The sequence below is a fragment of the Urtica dioica genome, chromosome 6 (genome assembly GCF_054948205.1).
Source record: "Urtica dioica subsp. dioica isolate 48M chromosome 6, U.dioica_male_clone48M_v1_H2, whole genome shotgun sequence".
In the NCBI taxonomy this organism is placed as follows: domain Eukaryota; kingdom Viridiplantae; phylum Streptophyta; class Magnoliopsida; order Rosales; family Urticaceae; genus Urtica; species Urtica dioica.
Window position 1 is genome coordinate 38,077,359 of NC_142761.1, and position 20,778 is coordinate 38,098,136.

General features: G+C 33.6%; 2 protein-coding genes across 2 annotated transcripts; both read right to left on the bottom strand.

The window, feature by feature from the left end:
* Positions 1-1,289: 1,289 nt before the first annotated feature.
* On the bottom strand, positions 1,290-9,239 carry LOC149393938 (1-aminocyclopropane-1-carboxylate oxidase homolog 1-like). The gene is made up of 6 exons (XM_089618217.1): positions 9,060-9,239; positions 8,519-8,749; positions 8,311-8,422; positions 4,729-5,173; positions 4,332-4,653; positions 1,290-1,558 (listed from the first exon to the last, which is right to left on the bottom strand). The coding sequence occupies exons 1-6, from the start codon at positions 9,237-9,239 to the stop codon at positions 1,322-1,324; spliced, it is 1,527 nt and encodes a 508-aa protein (XP_089474343.1). The 3' UTR covers positions 1,290-1,321.
* Positions 9,240-13,468: 4,229 nt separating this feature from the next.
* LOC149393939 (vacuolar ATPase subunit F family protein) lies at positions 13,469-16,274 on the bottom strand. Its single transcript, XM_089617578.1, has 5 exons — positions 16,159-16,274; positions 15,383-15,466; positions 14,971-15,052; positions 13,983-14,065; positions 13,469-13,897 (listed from the first exon to the last, which is right to left on the bottom strand). The coding sequence occupies exons 2-5, from the start codon at positions 15,443-15,445 to the stop codon at positions 13,733-13,735; spliced, it is 393 nt and encodes a 130-aa protein (XP_089473704.1). The 5' UTR covers positions 15,446-15,466; positions 16,159-16,274; the 3' UTR covers positions 13,469-13,732.
* Between the last annotated feature and the right edge of the window lie 4,504 nt (positions 16,275-20,778).

A 20,778-nucleotide genomic window follows, 5' to 3' on the forward strand; every position in this document is an offset into this window, starting at 1 on the left:
GATGAAACTCAACCCCAATAAGTGCGCTTTTGGGGTTGAATTGGGGAAATTCCTGAGTTACATCATCAACCAGTCCGGGATTGAGGAAAATTTTGAGAAGATCAAGGCACTCCTTGATATGAAATCCTCAAGACGAATCAAAGAGGTGCAAATCCTGACTAGTCGGATTGTTGCCCTGAGACACTTTGTGTTAAAAGCAATTGACAAGTGTCAACCATTTTTCAAAGCTCTAAAGAAGACGGGCAGTTTTGAGTGGACCAAAAACTGCAAGAAAACCGTCCAAGAGATGAAGGTCTAATTCAGATCGTCACATGTCCTCTCTAAACCAAAGGAGAGTGAGACGCTTTACATGTATCTCGCCGTCTCCAAAAGAGTTATAAGCGCCGTGCTCATCAGCGAGGAAGATAAGGTTAAATGGCCAATCTACTACGTGAGCTAGGCCTTACTCAATGTTGAAATCTGCTACACCAAAATCGAGAAATTAGCTATGGCTCTCGTAATGGCGTTAATAAAACTGTGACCAATTGCAGTCCGCACAGAGCACCCGATTAAAGCTCATCTTGTTCGACTTTGTATATTAGGGGACCTTTGCTTAGATGTTCCAACACCTCTGGAAGAGGAATAACGCTTTAAAGAGAGTGTACAATAAGTTTTGACGTCCCATTCTCTTACTAGTTTAAAGTTTTATGCCTTATTTTTTATGATGTAATTATTATTACATATTTTTATCTTTTAGTTAAGTTTATTATTTGCCTTTTTATTTATTTTAAATAAATAATTTGCAATTTCTCTACTTATTTTATCGAATTTCTGTAGTAAAATCCTTGACTAGAAAACCCTTACTTAAATCGCGCGCGAGAGAGAGAGAGAGAGAGAGAGAGAGAGAGAGAGATTCTCATTTCTCTTCAATCACCTTTTATTATATATTGATGCAAAAAAAAATAACAAAAAACAACCAATCCTCTTTTATTATTGGGGTAATTAAGTCAGTAGGCCAATATTTCACCCTCCTCTTAAAAAATAGACAAAGTTTCATTTTATCAAGAAAATAACCTATCAGACCAAAGTTAATTAAATTAACTAGTAAATTAATTTAATTAATTGAACAATTAATTAAATTAACTTCGACCTGTTAAGCTATTTTCTTAATAAAATTAAATTTGAGCTAGATTATTAAAATGATGTAGAGGATTGACTAGTTACAACAAATATTTATTTATTATTCTTCGAATATATATATATATATATATATATATATATATATATATATATATATATTATAGCTCCTTGACAAGCCTGATTTTCATATTATATGGGATGTTTAGAGCTTGAGATGGTCTAGAACTCCACCAACGCCTTTGGAGTGTTTAAGTGAGACATAATTCAGGAATGTGGTTTCTTTGTAGAGCGGTGGATTTTGGTCAGATAGTAACTCCTTTATTGGAGCATAGTATACGTTTCCCAGGTTTCTGAAAACACCTGCCACTGAAATTCTTGGGCCCTCTTTTTGAGCCAAAACTCTGTGGTACACGCTTTTGAACTTCCCATTAGTGACTAGCTGCATAACCCCAATCGCAAAACACAAACCGAAAAAAACATCAATTATGTGAAAAAAAAAAAAAAAAAAAAAAAAATAGTCACCACCTATTTTTAGTATCTATATTTTTCATTACCATGTCAAATTAATTGATACTTATAACTTTATTTCTTTTTTTACATGACAATTCGTGATTTACCAATTAATGTAAAATTTTATAAAAATAGCTACATTAAACATAGATATAGTTTTCTAATTTTGAAACCTATAGGTATTTATTAAAATTTCCTATCAAATATAAGATTGTTACCCTTCCAAGAAGAGAAAAAAAAGTATACCAAAACTTGTATTAGCTAGGGGCTGCCAATTAATATTAATTTATAATATTATATTATGTTTTTATAATTCGACAATGTTATAGATTTGATAAATATATTTTAACTGTCCATAAAATACAAATGATTCATTATACAAATAAAAAAGACTAAGCATAATATATATAATATTTAAGTTGATAATAAATAAACTTACATTAGCAATATATTTTTGTATTTACTATTTCTTTGGTTTTATTCACACCTCTTTTTCCATGTCTAAAATATCACATACTCTCTCTCTCTCTCTCTCTCTCTCTCTCTCTCTCTCTCTCTCTCTCTCTCTCTCTCTCTCTCTCTCTCTCTCTCTCTCTCTCTCGAGAACAAAGTGAGCCACATTTGACAAAAAGAAGAAAAAAACGAAAATTAATTAATATTCCACGGAGACTATGAAGTGTTGATTAATGAAAGGACGTTATAGAAATATGACCAAAACCAAACCTCATTTTTTTAGTTTTAGCTCATGTTTGTCAAACTTTAGTAATATAGCCAAATAGACTGATAAGCCCAAAAAAAGTCTGATATGTCCTTATCTATTAAAAAAATTCGTCACTTTCTCTCTCATACTTTTTTTCTACGTTTTTTTCATAAAAACTTCAAAAAATCGTATTTATCTCATATGAACTCGAAATTGAGTGATTCCAAATCCTACGGATTCGTGACGTTGAGATCTTCAAAAATATATCCATTGTGTTTGATGAAAAATCATGTTTAATGCCATAGATATAGAAAAATCATGTTACTGCCTTAGACATGGAAATAACTGAAAATTTTCGGAAATCATCTGAAAATAAATGGAAACGTAAACATGATGCATTAAACATGATTTTTCATCAAAAACAATGAGTCCATTTTTGAAGATCTCAATGCCACGAATCTGTAGGATTTGGAATCACTCAATTTCGAGTTCGTATGAGATAGATATGGATTTTTGAAGTTTTGATGCAAAAAAAATGTTTGAAAAAAAGTAGGACAGAGAAAGAGACAAATTAAAAAACAAGAGAGAGAAAGTGATGAATCTAGAAAAAAAACGTTACATTTATTCAAGGACAAATATGAAATTTTAACTCATTACCTCTAGTGCCACCTAATATAATTGGCTATTTTTCTAAGACTCTTCAAACGTGGGTTAAATCTCAAATCTTGAGTTTAAGGTGGTCTAGTTAGTTACAAAATTCTTAATGAAATATAAAATTTCAAAACTATTCATACGTTAAGGTATACAAAAAGTAATATTTTAATATTAGTTCATAAATATAAATTAAATCACCCTAAAGTTAACGATACATGCTGACATGTAGCCAGTTGATCTATAACTATCTCCATTAATATATATATATATATATATATATATATATATATATATATATATATTAAATATCTTATTGAATTTTCTTTTAATAAGATTATGTTATTGATATGTATAACCGTCACATACATATCAACTGGCTACGTGTCAGCTTGTATCGTTAACTTTAGGATCATTTAACTAAATAATCAATTTAAAGTAATAAATTTGCGATAGACAAGATTTGTCTAAAATTAGTGAAATAGCTAAATTGTACAATAATTAGATTTCAAAAATAAATCTGAACCTAGAATTAAATTTTTTAAAATTGATAAATTGTCTATAATAATCGTAAAAAAAATTTACTCTTGGTGACAAAAAAATTGGCAACATAATTTTATACACTATTGAAAAGTTTGAAATTTTGTCTATTTTATTAATCAATTAGTTTTCAATGACTACTTTTATATAATTTTTCTTCAAATTTAATAATTGGAATAGTTATAGATCGAAAAGTTGTTGTATTTTTGTTGACTAATTTTGCCCAAATCCCTATTTAGCACATTATTTTATCTATACAAAATAAACGGGGATTAAGGGTCCTTATCTTATTTTGAAACATAATCCCTCAAATTATGATTTTTTTTATATGAATAACTAATTTTGTATACTATTTTCTTTGTTGTATTCACAATTTTATTTTACTTGTCGTTTTTTTTTTTTTTACTATTTACAGTTTTGTTTAACTTTATTTTTTGTCATTTATAATTTCAATTAAAATAAGGGAAAATAATCTTAAAATTTATAAAAAAAAATGATCTATTGACTGAAGGTTCAAAATTTTAGATATCTTATGATTACCATCTTCCAATGAGAATTTGTGGAGTTTCCCAATTTTTTCAATATTTTAATTACAAAGTTCAAGGCTCAAACCCAAAAATAATAAAGAACTCAAAGACAACAGTTATGTTATTGGCACTTGAAACATTTTAACTCATATTTAAAAAGAAATTTAGAGGTCATAGCGGGATATAAAGCATAACATGTTCGGCTAAATTTATAATTTTAAAGAAAAATAAAATGGAAATTGAATGTTGAAAAAATAATTAGTAGATAGTAACTAAAATATTACCTGCATCATGTCTCCAATGTTCACAATCAAGCTTGAGGGGATTGGGACAACATCTAGCCATTGGTCTTGGTGTAGGACTTGTAGTCCTCCAATATGGTCTTGAAGCAACATAGTCAAGAAAGTACTATCTGTGTGCTTCACTAGACCCATGGTCGGATCTGGCTCGGTGGCTTTTGGGTAGTAGAAACCGCTTACCATTATCTCCTTAGCACATTCCATGTCTCTCAAGTGGTTCATTTCCAACCCTAGTGCCTCGGACATAAGTTCTAATAATACGAGACCCAGTTTTCGAAACTCCTTCGAGCATTCAAGCAATATGTCTCTGTCAGAACAACAAATGTCGATTGGGATATTTACGGTACATGATTAATGCTTAATGGTGATATTTTAAACATACCTGCAAACATTAGGCAATTCTTTGGGAGGATTGGGATACATTTGACATAGAAAAGAGTCTCTCGAGTGACCAGCCGAAGCTTTGAACAAATGTAGATTCGTGTAGTACATTTCCCCTTCGGACTCTCTAGAATAGTATTCCTTCCTTATTTCTGGGTCTTGCTCGTTAAACCTCCTCACACCGTCGATCATATCGTCCAAAATGTTCGATGGGATACCATGGTCGACTAATTGGAAAAAACCCCAGCTTTGCGATGCGTTGCTAATTTTCTCAATCACTTCCTTTCGTGTAGCTTCACTCTCATTGATGCCTTTCAAAGTTATGATCGGAATAGAGTACTTGTTAGTCTCTCCATAAGAATTTGATGCCTTCATTTTTTTTAATCTCTCGGTGTTATGGGAATGATTGTAGAGATAGAAAAGAGAGGGAAATAAAAAAAAAGTGTCTCAAGTTAAGCATATATAGTGTATCTTGTCTTAAAGTATCTTAAATTAGCACAAGTCACAGGGGATAAGCATGATTTTTTCAATGTTATCTATTTAAACGAAATTAAAGAATCACATTTCATTTGTTATTTAGTTATTTTTAGGATACCTAGGGGGTGACGGTTGAGGGAAAATGCAATTTATTAGGAGATATTACTAAATCGAAACCATAAAATCACAATCGACAATATTAACTTGAATGAAACAAATAATAATAGTAATACTAAAAAAGGGATGTAGTTAATGTTAAACGTTCTAGGGGTACTTGATAGTTGTCAACGCGCAAAGGGGTAAAATAAGGTTGTTTAGTTTATTTTTGTAATATTTCGTTTTTGGCATGATATAAATGTAGACCAAATTGTTAAGTTAGAGATCTGCTTTTCTTTTGTAAATGGTGAAGTCTGAACGTGGTTTTATTGAATGAATTGTTAAATATTTATAGGCTGAATGAGATATTATGCAGAAAATAAGGAAATTAAAAGCATGAAATCAAAGAACTAAATGCCTATGTCTAATAGAGGAATCAAGAAATTAAATAACTAGTAATTGATATACACAAATTTTTTTAAAAAAAACCAAATATTAATTCAATATCCTAATTGATTGTATTGACTATGCAGCATAAAATTACATTATCAATATGTGACTAAAAACGTCGGCACCAATTGATTTCGTAAATATGTAGACTAACTGATCAAAGGAACACAAATAACAAAAAAGATATAAGACCAATTCCAATTTCTTCACGAATGAAATGGTAGTCTTATTTTAATGTGTTTTGATTGCTCTTGGAAAATTGGATTTTCGGCAAGTAGTTGCATGATTGTTGCAATGAAGCGGGATTGGGTGAGGATGAGGGAGACCAAGATACTTGAGAAGAAAATGTAACCACTATAACTCGGTAGTAAGGTCATTGAGGGAGCGAAATTATCCCTTGGTAGATGAACTCGAGAATGTTGATCGTTTCTTGGTTTTCCACAAAACTAGACTAGATCTCAATATTGTGATATATCCTTTTGTAGAACGTCATGTCAATGAGCATCGAGCCTAATCGGAGTCATAATAAGCGTTTCATGAAATAGAACTGGAGCTGGAAAGACACAAACCTTAAACTGTATTCGTTTTTCGTTTATTCTGCGCATTAACAAATTAAACCACATCTTCCATCTAAAGCGTGTTTCAGTATGTATTTTACGGGATACGATGTTCATATATTAATGTTATTATTTTTATTTCTTTATTTAATATTCATTTTGTTTAAATTTTAAACTTGACTTGGTCAAATGTGGATTATGACAGTTGGTATATATATATCGTTAGATTTAAATTCAAAAATTATGAAATGTGGGGTCGGGCGATGGCCCAAGGCCCCTCTAAAATAAAGGCCCCATTCTCAATTATTTTTTTTAGTTCTGTTGTGAATATAACTCAGGATATCTCATTTCTTACACATTTTCCGTTCTACTAATACTTTCATTCTTACTCTTATAATATCTCATTCTATTCTAAAAATTCCTCATTTTGAAATTTTTGTTATAGTTATTTCAAATTATTTTACCATATTCAAAGAAGAGGTCAAGAGAAAAAACATGATCAAGAGTAGAAATACAAAATATATATATATATATATATATATATATATATATATTATAATAATTTTTTTAAAAAGATTCTACATTAAGTACACTATTTAAAAAGTTGTATCTTTTAGATCTTATATTTTTTTTCTTTCTATTTGTTTTATTAATTTTATCATATAATTCGATGTTTTTTTTCGTCAACATAAAAAATTTAAATATATCAACTAGGAAATATCCTTCAAAAATACAAAAAAATAAAAATAAAAATAAAAACAATTGAAAAAGCATTGTTAAGTCCCAAAATGGAATACTTGAAATTTTTTGTTTTATGCCGTAAAAAATGCTAAGCAAACTCAAGCAAATAGTCGAACGAAAATAAATTGTTTTTGTTTGAATTGTATGTCAAAAAATAAACACGAAAACTAGATTTTTTTTTTTTACTTTTTTTGTAATATTTTTTTTTTTTACTTTTTTTGTAATATAATAATAAAAAAATTATTAAATTTAATTGTATGGTAAATTCATTTTTTATTTTTTAAAATTTAATACATGTAATTTTATGTTTTAATGAATTTTATATAATTATAAAAAAAAATGATTTTTTTCCTCTCGCCCAAGGCCCCCAATTTAGTCGAGCTGCCTCTGCTATAGATAACTTTCTTGGTATTGCAATATCATCATTGCAATAGGAAAGAATATTTAAGATATTTTCACTCTGTTAATTTTAGTAAATGACTATTATAGTGGTAAAGTTCGGCCTCCCCACTAACAACATATAATTCAGCCCAAGCCCACTTGAAGATTTGGTGATCCTGAGCACATCTCGTCCAGGCAATCACAGCCCCCCTGACGAAACGAAGTCCATGACTCCCACATTCATCCGTCTGAAGGATGCGATCTTCATCCGGTCTTCTCGTCTCCACCAACGTCTATACGTAGAGTGCTCCTTGAAGACCTCTAGTTCGATCACGTGTCCTTCAGATCGATCATGAGGATGAATCGACCTCAACTATAAATAGACTTGATTTAGATGAGAAGAGACACATATGTTATCTTATTATCGCTTTTATTATCAAATTTGTAATCGGAATATTTGTTGAGCTTAGCTCGACCCCAGTTGTACTTGTTGTCGGTCGTTCTCGAAAAACCCGAAACATTATATTCCTCGCGACTTGCGACGAATTTTGGATCAAGAATGCCTAATGGGCCATGTCATGAAAAATCCCAGCAAGGCCAAAAAGAGTCAAAAGCCCATCCAAAACGGGCCCAAGTCGAGCCCACACTCGCACGCGCCGCGATCATGCACACAGCGGCTGCGCGCGGTGCACAATCCAAGGCACGCGACGTGCATGACTAGGGACACGTCGCGCAAGTGCGCCGAGGCTTATCCCTTGCGCGCGCCTCAAAATGCCACATGCGCGCGCCCCATGTCATGAGGCGAACATTGAACAAGGTCAGAACATTGAACAAAGATCCAAAGTCACACAAATAAACAACAAAGGCGAAGACTACCTGACAAGCCAAGGCTCGTGGGAGAGCTTGTGGAACACTCATGGGCCCATAGTGGAAAGATGAGAACCACCCAATGGATTCCATCAACTCATTCGAGCAAAAACGGTCGATAGTCCTCTGTTTATCCGACCCTCAGATAGCTTTCACAAACTCGACATTGTCCACCCCACGTCAGCGAAAAAAATTGGCTAAAGGGACAAACTTAAGTGGCACCACCCCGAAGACGTCGAACGAGACACACACCCAAGCCTTCCTACTAGTGGTCTCGACATAAGTGATGAGCTTGGTGTTTTGACGATCCTTAGCCATGTGAAACACGGGCTGCCCCGGGACCATGAAAACTGTGACGAGATTACAAAAATCATCAATGGTCATGGCACGCTTGGAATGACTGTGCCACTCCATATGGCACATCGCGACCAAGCGATAAAAGGCAAGGCTTATCTGAGAGATATGCACCCCCAAACGCGCAAGAAGATGCTATGTCATCTGCCCACACGAAAGGCTTGCCACATGCACCACGGGGAAGCCCCACCTAGGGAGATAAGGTCGATCCTCCGAAAGTAGATGGATGAGAGTCACCGAGGAAGGAACGCGAAGTTTCCCAAAGACTGAAAGATGTGTGGTGCGAGATCGAGGTTCTAATATCAACCCTGCGCAGTTGATACCCCTCCAGAGTGGGGAGTCCTCAAGTCAGGAACCATGATGTCCTTTCTAAACAATTAGTTGATGCGCTAGTCTTGACCTCTGAAACCTTGGACGTCACCCCCCTCGACACTACACAAGAGCGATCGTCCTCTAAGCCGGCCGAGACGGCCACCACAGTCTTCCCTGTCGAAACCATCGCCAAGCCCTTACCACCCGAGAAAGTCTCTGAGTCCACGCCAAATCCCTCGGACTCCGTTACAAAGATGTCATGGCGCAACTCACCCATCCAGTAGGCACGGGCGCGTCTTCCGGCTCCAAAGCGCAGGCGGCAGACGCGGTCACATTTGTCCCGTCACGCTCTCATTGAACTGCTACGCTACTCCGATTGGATCCTCCTCCACGGGTAATGGACTTTTCTCCAATCCCATAAAGTGCTCATGGTCGTGAAGCAAGTGAGAGAAATCCACCTCAGGATCATCAGTCGAGAAGAAGAATTGATGGTCCATTATTTTCACGTGCTGAGAGAGAGACATAAGATAGAGGAAGAGGCACATGCGAATTGTGAGAAACAAATAATCCAAGTTCCTACTTATAAGCACAAAAAAGGAATAAAAAAATAGGATTCCCAAAAGTGGGAATCCTACTTCTATTCCAATTAGGAAAAGGAAATGAAGAAAATGAAGGAAGAACCACTCTGGGCTCCTCCTCACGTGCATGCAAATGGTCCACGCGAAAAAAAATCCTAGCAACCACGAGAAATCATGAGGATCGTTTCACCTCAAAGTTCTGAAGTTCATCGCTCGGGCCCCCGAACGACAAATTTTGGGGACTAATATTGTCGGTCGTTCTCGAAAAACCAAAAAACATTAAATTCTTCGCGACTTGTGACAAATTTTAGATCAAAAACCCATGTGGGTGGGTCATAAAAAAAGGCCTATCTAGGCCCAAATGAGTCAATAGCTCATCCAAAACGTGCTCAAGTCGAGCCCACGGTTGCACGCGCCACCACAGCTGTGCGCGCAGCGCAGACCAAGGCGCGCGACTCGTACAACGTGTGGCGCATCGGGGCACGCCTTGGCGCGCCACGCTGGCGCGATGAACCTTGCCTCCCACGCGTACTGCGCCCATCACATGGCGTTACACGCCTACTATTGTGAGGCTTGCACATATGCTGAGACTCGCCGCACGCCTTGCCTCCGCCCAAGAGGCCTTTTTCATCCTTCCTGCTCACTATAAATACCCCTCTCATCAGATGGACTCATGTAACTTTTTCTAAACACTCTCTACTCGATTCCAGAGTTCTAAAACGCGGTCGAGGACTCTCCGCACACATTTTCCTCTGATCGAGCCACAAATCTCCTAAATATTCTCCACGAATATCGATATCATCACCTTAAGCATAGCAATCAGACTAATGTTGAGTGTCAGAGTACGCGCCAAAGTCACCGCCTCTGCACTCTTCTAGCTTATTTTCTCTTCTTTTTACGAAGAACATTCTTAAGCTAGAGGAGCGACACTCGTGACTTACGAGTTTTCTCACACTTAGCTCAGGTGCGGCCACTTGATCCGGCCTTTGGTCGAACTGCCCGAAGTTTTTAATCATTGTTCAATTTACAACGACAACAATAACCATCCTCATTTTGACATCCATGATATTGTCTAGCTCTTCTATAATTTTATAGAAGTTCAATGGTTGACTCTCTCTCTCTCTCTCTCTCTCTCTCTCTCTCTCTCTCTCTCTCTCTCTCTCTCTCTCATCCTCATTTTGACATCCATGATATTGTCTAGCTCTTCTATAATTTTATAGAAGTTCAATGGTTGACTCTCTCTCTCTCTCTCTCCCTCTCTCTCTCTCTCTCTCTCTCTCTCTCTCTCTCTCCACGCACAGACACTGCTAAAGACGAATTTTAGAGGGGCCTTTCCACTCACATGCCCCACTCACATCATACTGACTTGAGTGTCACTAGCACCCACTTACTATTCATTGAGGACGGATGTCCAATGTCCATGGGAGAGAAAGACAAGATTTATATACGGATTAATTCTTTAACATGTTACGTGTGCATTCATTGAATATATGGTCTCAACTTGGATCGAATGACGCTGGACGAAAACGAACATTGTTACTCCGTAAAAATAAATGGACTCAAAGAAAAATTATGTATATTACTATTGGTGAGAGATTGTTGAGTTGTGGAGTTTGATTCATCTACAATACTATGAAGACTTCACGACGATGATGCCGCTAGCCGATGATATTTTGAGAATTTCATTCTTCTATTTGTATCTGTTAGCCTGGTTTTTCTTTAATTATAATGCGACAATGTTCTTTGTAAAATACAATAGATATTTTAAACACAACTCCCGATTTATTTTAATAGTGAAAATTGGAGGAAAAAGTGGACGTAGCTCTTGCGCTATGTTATACGATAAATTTGCGTGTTATTTTATTCTTTGTGATTTTTAAATATATTTATTCGATGGCTCAAATGTAATTTACATGGGGATAATGATAGGGAATTATAATTAATTAAGACCCTGACGTAGGACCATATTTTAATGGAAAATAAAAAAAATAAGAAAATAAAAATATTACGTTTTAGATAAATTGCAAGCATAGAACACGGAGAGAATAGAGGCCCGACGTTGCAACTTGTTCTTCTTACACCAGTAAGTACAGCAGTGTGGTGATTCATACTTATCCACTTGAAGAAAAAAAAAATATTGAAAACAAAAACAAAAATCAGGAATAACAAATATCTCTGTTGTTTGAGAGCCAATATATATATATATATATATATATATATATATATATATATATATATATATATATATATATATATATATATATATTGATTTTTAAACAAACAAAACACAAAAAGGAAATGAGTCAGACTAAGATCTCAGAACGCGAGATAATCACGTGACGAGTGAAGTTTCCTAGCAAAATAATAATGTTGGATATGAAGGAAAAATAAATCATAAATAAAGAAAGGTGTATAGTTGACTAGCTAGATGTTGAGAAATTATTCCCAAAAAGTAATGATATGATCCGACACTGAATGTGGGTGCGTATTAGAACTTTATTCTGTTGTTTATAGTATACTATGTAGATGAGTCGTATATATGAAGAGCAAAGATAATATATATGCAGAGCAAAGATACCAATTGAAAAGTTATGGGACTCCCTGGCATACCAGAATTTTCTATTTCAAAATTTCAGTTAGGGTTTGAAGTTTCAAGTGTGGCCTACAATTATCCGTTAGTAATCTCATCTTTTATTGTCAACACGGATAAAGAATACTCTTCCAATTTGCTTTTAGATCACTCGTGAGTTTGTAGATCAATATCCATAAAAAATCTCATAATATTTATCAGTGTTTGTATTCAATATTATCAACTCCGAACGCGAGAATCTCAAATATTTGTATCATCGTGCTTAATGACGGATCTAAAAAAGCTCATCAAAGAGGCAAATTTGAAAAATAAATTCAAGGAGGGTTAATTTGAAAAAAAAAATCTCAAGTGAGGTTAATTTGTAAATTTTAAGAGTAATTTAAAAAAAAATAGGCAAAAAATGTAACAAAAAAATTAAGGGGAGTCACAGGGCCCATGTAAATATGTCACTGATCATGTTACTTGAATTTCTATTAAGTATCGCGATTCTTAATTTTTCTCATTTTTGTAGATGAATTTAACAATAATAATCATACGTTTTTATATATTACGCAGCAATTACGGTTACTCACAATCGTGGGCAACCAGAACGGAACAAAACCGGAAATTTGTTATGTTTTTGCCATGTTCACAGCATCGGAATTTTGTTCGAAAACTGTTCACAAACAAAAAATCCGATAACATTCCGGTACTTTTCATCGATTTTTTCTTCTTATTCGGAAAGTATACTATTTTTAGGTTTCAAGTATTTTTTATTAGGTGAATAGTGTCGAAATTAACCGGAACATAATGTTTCGTTCTGATTTGATCAGAATTCCGACACTATTCAAAGCAAAAAATCTCAAATCTATCAAGGATTGAAATTCCGATTGGTCGGAATGGAATTCCGGTTTATCGAATCCATAAGTTAGTGACATGACACGGACATTGTAATGACAGCTCAACCCAACCTTTATTTCAATTTAGTCGTCAAACATTTACTATAGATATTATTAAACTTTCTTTCTTCAAGTGGATTCGATAATGATTCAACTGGTTGTCTAGTTCGACAGTTTTTGGGTTCTACAAAGAGATTACTCGAAGGCTCTGTCGATTTGCTTTCAACCAACTTTTCTGAGAGAGCAACATGTGAAGCTGTGAAACATTTATTCAATGATTATGCTTGCCATAAAGGTAAAAATAATAATATCATAGAGAGCTCAATCAAGCCCCACCAGCTAAGAGACCACCATAAAATAGCGCCTTTACTCGGATTCGGAGAAAACATGATATCTCCTCAAGAAAGTTGTAAGATTCCAGACAAAGCTGGAAAATGAATGAAAGTGATCACAGAGCAACTAGGATCATAATGATGAACTTCTCATTGTCAATCTCACAATTTTATTCTTACAAAAATCAAAGGTGGCTATGATCCAAAAATCAGCATCACTCGTTTATTTTGTAGATAGGCACAAAAAAAATCTAATAACAAATATGCAGACACTTCACACGCTTGATGTAGTAAAGCTGTGAATAAAAGATATCACATACAAATAAAAGATCACAGAGCCAAGTGCACAACTTGACCATCGGCTTCGTGGGGACTTTCACAGTCTCGCCCGATCAGCGTCTATCAGAGGCCACCGATTCGGCCGAGAAGAGATATTTGACTCGGGAAAGAACAGAATCGTGTGCAGGATCGTATGGATGGTCCTTCGATGGGATCTCCAATATAGCAGGGATGGGTTTATTGTAGCTGTCCACTACCAACCTTATCATGTTCGCGACCTGTTTCGATCAAGAAAGACCAGATTTTTTAGTATTGCAGCGGATTGAAGTCTCAAAGGTGAAAGAAAAAAAATTATGGACTTACATATTGACTGATCATAACAATAGCTATGTCATCCTTTGAGGTAAAGTCCTTGAACGCGTCTTCAATTGCTTTTACAGTCGTTTCTATCCACAGACAAAAAAAAAATTTAGTAGTGCAGGTTTTAGTTCAACGATCGAGCCCGGGTCCTAGATCAGCATCAAGACGAATTAAAAACAGTTGAGCAGCACTGATATACAATGCAAACTTCTTTTTTTTTTCCTGTGGGAGTTTCAGTCAAGGACAGTACAGTGAAGCATCTAATATTTGTGTCATATCAAGCAAGTTGGACCTCCAATCTGATAAACATGAATGGATGTGTAGTTTTCACACTGCTAGGAGAAGAGGGAACATCGTTTATAACTGATTATTATTTTGATATGATAAATGAAATAAATGTGAATTAAGTTTTATGGTTTGGGCTGCAAGCTGGGTAAGTCACTAGAATTGTCAGTATATTTCTTCTACGACACGCGATTCGATCTCGAAATGGGAGCGTTCGCCAATCTTTCACAGAGCTTAATCTCCCTCTTTTGAGAGAAACTAAGCTTTTGTCGTTAGCTTATGGTCTCTTAAATATGAAGGAGTATTACCTAATGGGCTGGACTGACCCGAATAATGGAGCCTAAATAACCGAAATAACATATTTAAATGACTGATTAACTGAAAATACTTCCTATAATCAAAGCCTAATTAATTAATCTCTAAATGTTAAACATGCAAAAAGTTCTTTGCTTGGCACAAATAATTGGTCTACACGGAGGATAGAACAGCCTTCTCATACGAGTACAATGGATAGACTGAGCAATGAGGTCTAATATCGAGGAATTTTCTGGGAAAAAATAATTATTACAACTCATTTTTTGCGAAATGCCTAAAACCTGTAGCAGTTAGATGTGTAAGAAAATATATATAGGCATTAAGGGAATTGAGTTGCGGACATGGTAACAGTTTGGTATTAAAAAAATAATGCAAAAACTCGAAGACATACTTGAATCGACAATAAGATAGTTTGTGTTTCTCCGAATATCAACATTACCAACTCCAGCAAGCAAAAATCCAGTTATCGTGTCCTGCAATATTCGGACAGTTCATCAACAAGGCCTTCTATAATGCTAATTGCAGAGAGGTACTATTTACAGAATCCCCATATCATCTAGCGAGAGCACGTTAAGTACTAAAACAACATCTCTAGCGCATTTTCTTTACAAGTCAAATAATTAATGGTACAAAACTGGCGGAGAATCCACATGAAAAGTGGAAATAATTTTTTTTTTCCTTCCTAACTCCTAAACATTGATTCAAACCAAGAAATCTATTCTTAAAAGGTCTGTCTATACATATTAATCCATGTCCATTAAGATTGTCAATTCTTACAAGCAACAAATACGCGAATCACAAACCTCATCGGCAATCATGGCAATGAGGGACGAGTTTTTGGTGGGAATTGAAGCTCTGCCAGCCATTTTAAATACGACGATGTTCAGCTGCAACAAACAAAAAAATGTGTGTAAACGAATATAAGAGACTAGAATTACGATGAACAACGTCAAACCTCTATTCCTACTGATAATTCTATCGCCCAAATTACTAAACTCAAGCATCAGCATATATAACTTTATTAATTTATGTGTCCACTAGTTGGAATGCCAACTAGTCCAATAATTATCAGTAAAGCAAACCCTTAAAAATTCATTCGTAACGTGATGTTTAGAAATGTGCACCACAAAGCTTAAAGAACTCATTTTAAAAATAAAAATAAAAACTTTAGCCGAATGGAATTCGCAATAATTTGCAAACAAAACAGAATCGAACCACAAACAACGAATAAACACTCTTTCACAAGCAAATTACGAACTATAAGTGTTAGCGCCAAGCCAATTTCTAGAAAGAGCATTATGGTAGTAAAATCTGAGATCAAAACTCTGTTCAAATTGACTTTTTTTTCCCATTGAAGATCAAAATCTGTTCTGTGGTCTTCACCCGAAGAAACTAATACTTATGAGCAGATCAGAACATCAAAATTCTAATTTTTTTTCCCCTAATTTCGTTTTGTCGGTAACCAAATAGATCAGAGGAGCAAATGATGAAAAAAGCTTTTCTCCGCGAAAAAAAAAAATAGGTAAAGAAATCTGATGATCAGATCAGAATATATGACTTGAAAAAGGTTCTCATTTACCTGTGAAATCGGAGCAGAGGAAACTTCTTCGTCGAGCTCTGGCTTGAACTGAAGACGAAAGATGACGAGAGAAAGAACCGAACCGAATCAGGTGATTCCAAAAATATGGGCCTTCCGTGAAATTTCTCTAGGCCCCACTTTATTGGGCCTTTGTGATATTTGGATCTATCTCCGAATTTTCATATTTCTAACTAAGTCCAATTTCAAATTGGGCCGTTAGCGAGTCCATATTTTTAAATATATATATATATATATACTTTTTTTTTTTGGGTAATAAGCCACACTTTCCAATGTGATAATAGTACGACAACGTTTTCCACTTTCCTACCTAATATTCACTATTTGGTACTATGATCACCAGACGACAAAATCATGTATAACATGGAACGTGCAAGTTTTATGCTCATTATTGGTTAAAAGCTAATAATTCAATGGGGGCAGATTTAAATCAATCATATTAAAATAAGACTTGAATATTCATATTGTATATACGATACTCTTTTAAGTTCAGCCAAATTAAATATAAAAACAAAACAAAAAATACAAAGACCAACTGCTTTTATTCACATTAGATCATATGGTACTTTGAATATTCTTTATTTCGTTTTCCCTCTAAAGAATATTCTCATTTAGATATATGAATTTATTTATAAACAATATTTAGCTAGTAGCATTAAAAAAAAATTAACTACACTTATTATGCCAGCATAATATTGCGAAATTAAACATAATTCAACATATATATATATATATATGTTGAAAATATATAATAAAAAAATGTGTATTTTTACATAAATACTCTGATATTTCATTAGTCCACAACAAGTCAACGCACCTCGCTTCAAGAGAAACTTAGAAAAAGCTATGTGAACAAATCTTATTCTACCAACAAAATTAATGAATTCACTACTTTTATAGTTAAGAATATCCAATATGTAGAATAGCCAAATAAAAATGGAGAAAAATATGGAGGAATAATGTGAAAAAAAAAAATTAGCAGTGTAAAGAAAATTAAAATTTCATAATTGTTTAAACATTTAAAGATATGTAAATATTTTTTTTTTTGTTAATTGAGAATAACTACTACTAAAAATATGAAAATAAATATTTGACTACTAAAAATCATATTATCTAGCCTTAAATAAAACATTAAAATAAACAAAAAGATAGATTTTAATTGATTACCACGTCATCAAAATCGGTTATTTATTTTAAAATATTGAAACATTGACTTCTTTGAAATTTCAAACGTTTCAGGTTACTTAGTTTGTGTGATATTTTTATTTTATTTTTTAGGTTTGAAAATATATATTAAAAAAACATAGGGTTTCAAATCTGTAGGGCCGCCGTTTTTCCTGGTTCACTAGACTCCAATTTATGGTCTAGCAATGGAGAACTCCTGATAGGGGATGCGGTTATAATTTTTAATTCTATATCTTTCTATCAGTTTTTACTGAGTTCATTGCCTACGAGAGATTCTTGTCTTTTTGCGTCATGGTCTATAGCTAAAGTAGTCTCCATCCTCCAATACAAGCATGTATGATCAACAAACCATGTCTCCATAGGGGTTTTTTTTTTCTCTTGTAGTTTTATGTTTCAATCATTTAGATTCAGATCTAGTTTTGGTACCACCGGATTTTTGATCGGTGTAGTTTTAGTTTCATTCTTTAGATCTGAATCTAGATAAACGAAATTAGTTTTTAATATGGGCATAACTCACATTTAGAAAAGCTTCCAAAGATTGTAATCCCAAGAGGTGAAAAAAAAAGTTTTGGACGGTCGTACATGTTACATGAAAAGGTCAGTAATACACAATTTTTGTTGTAATTACGATTGTATTTGTGATCCACTTTTCATATTATTTCTTAAGAGTTTTGAAATTTGCCTTTCAACATCACTACTTCAATATTGCATGTCTTGAAAATAAACTCTATTCAAGCAACTTAAAAAGTCCATCTTTTTTTTTTAATGACAATTAAATTATGTCTCCAAAATCCCTACAAAAAAATTACTCAAAATCTTAAAATGAAAAAATAAAAAAAAAATTAAGAGAGTCCACATAAACATAAGACTGCTGATGTGGGGACGTTTTTATCACGTCTTAGTTGAATTGTTTGTAAGTCATTTTTAAGAATATATTAAAACGTTTGTAAAAAATAACTTCAAAAGATATATGAAGAGTGATTTATAAAGTGACGTAAAAGTAAAAAAGTTGTTTATAAAGTCATTTTAAGAATTGCTCAAGATATCGTATAAAGCTCCCTAAATATATATATATATATATATATTATAATTCGTTATTTAAATATTATATGACTTAGAAATATATAACCATTTGAAGTTTTTTTTTTTAATTGTCTTAAAAAAGATTACCTAGACATTTTTTAGTCATTACTCCAATGGCTTTATCACAAATTATTGTAACGATCGACTTGCAAATCTAAATAAAGATTTGAATTATTAAAGTCGTGCCATTTAGAGAAGGTCACAAATTTCATGTTTTCTATTATAGTTTGTATTGGTGTGGGCAGGGACGAAGCCAGGAATATAAATTAGGGGGGGTTAATTTGCAACAAAAAGTTCAGGGGGGACTGATTTGTAAATTTTGAGGGTAAAAAAATGTAAAAATAAATTAAAAACTGGGTAAAAAGTGCAAAAAAAAATTTTTGAGGGGGGGCTATAGCTCCCCCTGGCCACCACTTGGCTTCGTGCCTGGGTGTGGGACTCTTATCTTATTTGGCCAAGTTCAGCATGTGAACCTAAGAAACTTAGGCCCACCTCGAAATCAATGATGTTTGGGCCTCAAAGATCCGTGGAACAACATTTGGGTGTTTAACAACAAAAATATCTCCAAGGGGTCCACCTCGGCAAACCCATAGGAATGAACAACAGACGACGAGGTAACGAATGTCTCAACTCGGAGGCGAGGTCGTCCTCAGGGGTTCTGACGAGGTCATCCCAAGAGGCTTGACGAATTCTATAGTCGGAGACGCGGAGTGAGTCATAAGCGTAATCTACGAAAATACGTGGAGGAAGTTATTATTTTTCCAAGTCTTGTTAATTATGATCAATTGGCGACATCTGAGATCCGTCTTTTCCTTATTAAACAAATTGAATAGGCTAGAAATTATTTTTTCGACTCTTTGACAATCCCGCTTCATCAATTTGTAATAATGCATTCCTAGTAAATCTAAGTCTTTTTGTTTTAGGTTAATTATATGAATAAGAGTGACTCACTGGTCTACTGAATAAGGATGAAATAAATATTACGTTGAACACGGGGCGCAAATCTGTGATACTTATTTAAATTTTTAACTTCGTTGTTGATTTAATCATACCCCTTTTGGATAAAAAAAAAGAATAATTTATTTTGAAGGTCAATATAAAATAAAGAATCCTTCTGAAAATATTAAAAAAAAAAAAAAAAAAAAACCTTGATGGAAGGGAATCTTTTACCAAAGCTCATATCAAAATAATAATTTAAATTAGAAAAAGATCTATACATGATTGTGTGACGAAAGTCACCACATGGTACAACCACACAAAAGCACCAACAATCTAACACTATATACCTTATAAAGATTTATAAATCTGATATAGTATCAATGATTAACTTATACCCTGGACCACCTCCACATCAGAAGTCTACAATTTAAGTATTTTAATGATTTAAAATTTTGGTTGTGAAACGAATTCATTTACCTTCCAACATTATTTTTTAAAATTTGTTTATTTACAATAGCTGAGGTATATAATTAGAAAATAGTATAACACCCAATAGTATATTTATTATATTCTTCTAACACCAAAAAGTGAGATCTACAAAAAGAATTACTAATAGCAACGGGGGAAAACACTTTTTGTGTGAACTTTCAATGGGGCAAAATATAGATCACACTAAATTTCGAATAACTCAATAATAACTAACACGTGGAAAAAGACATCCAAGTGACTAAATTTTCTTCAAGCACAAAAAAAGCACCATAACATATTGTGGATTAAATGACAAAACCCAAACAACATAAACTCAAATAGAATATAATACTAATCTATTATCACCATACGAGCATCAACCGCTCTATTGGGGATCACGTGGAGTCGAAAGCCACCGATCATAGAAAAAAATGAATCTCGTCTAATGACTTAGCTGCGGCCGTATGAGTTTTTTTTTTTTTTTTTTTTTTGGAAACCAAAATTACATCTAGCAACGGTCAATTTTAGAAGAAGCGACAGATAAATTTATATTTAATATTTAATATCGTTCTCTCATCAATCATATTTAATATTGAGTAAGGTATTTTTGTTATTTTATTTGAAATTTATATTGCAATGGAAAAGAGTTTATGTATTGTAAATATATTATTACAATATTCAATTATGAATGTTGGCTATACCAAAAAAAAAAAAAACACATCAGTTTTAATTATTCAAGATTACAAATATTCAATGCAATAATTTATTCATTTTTATATATATGCGCCTCGACTTAATTTAGAAGACAGTTAATCTATATTATTGTTAGGATGGAAGCATAATAACGTGTGTGGATTATTATTATTTAATTCTTAGTTTTTTTTTTTTTTTAGAAAACGAGCATAATGTGGTATAAAATATAAATCA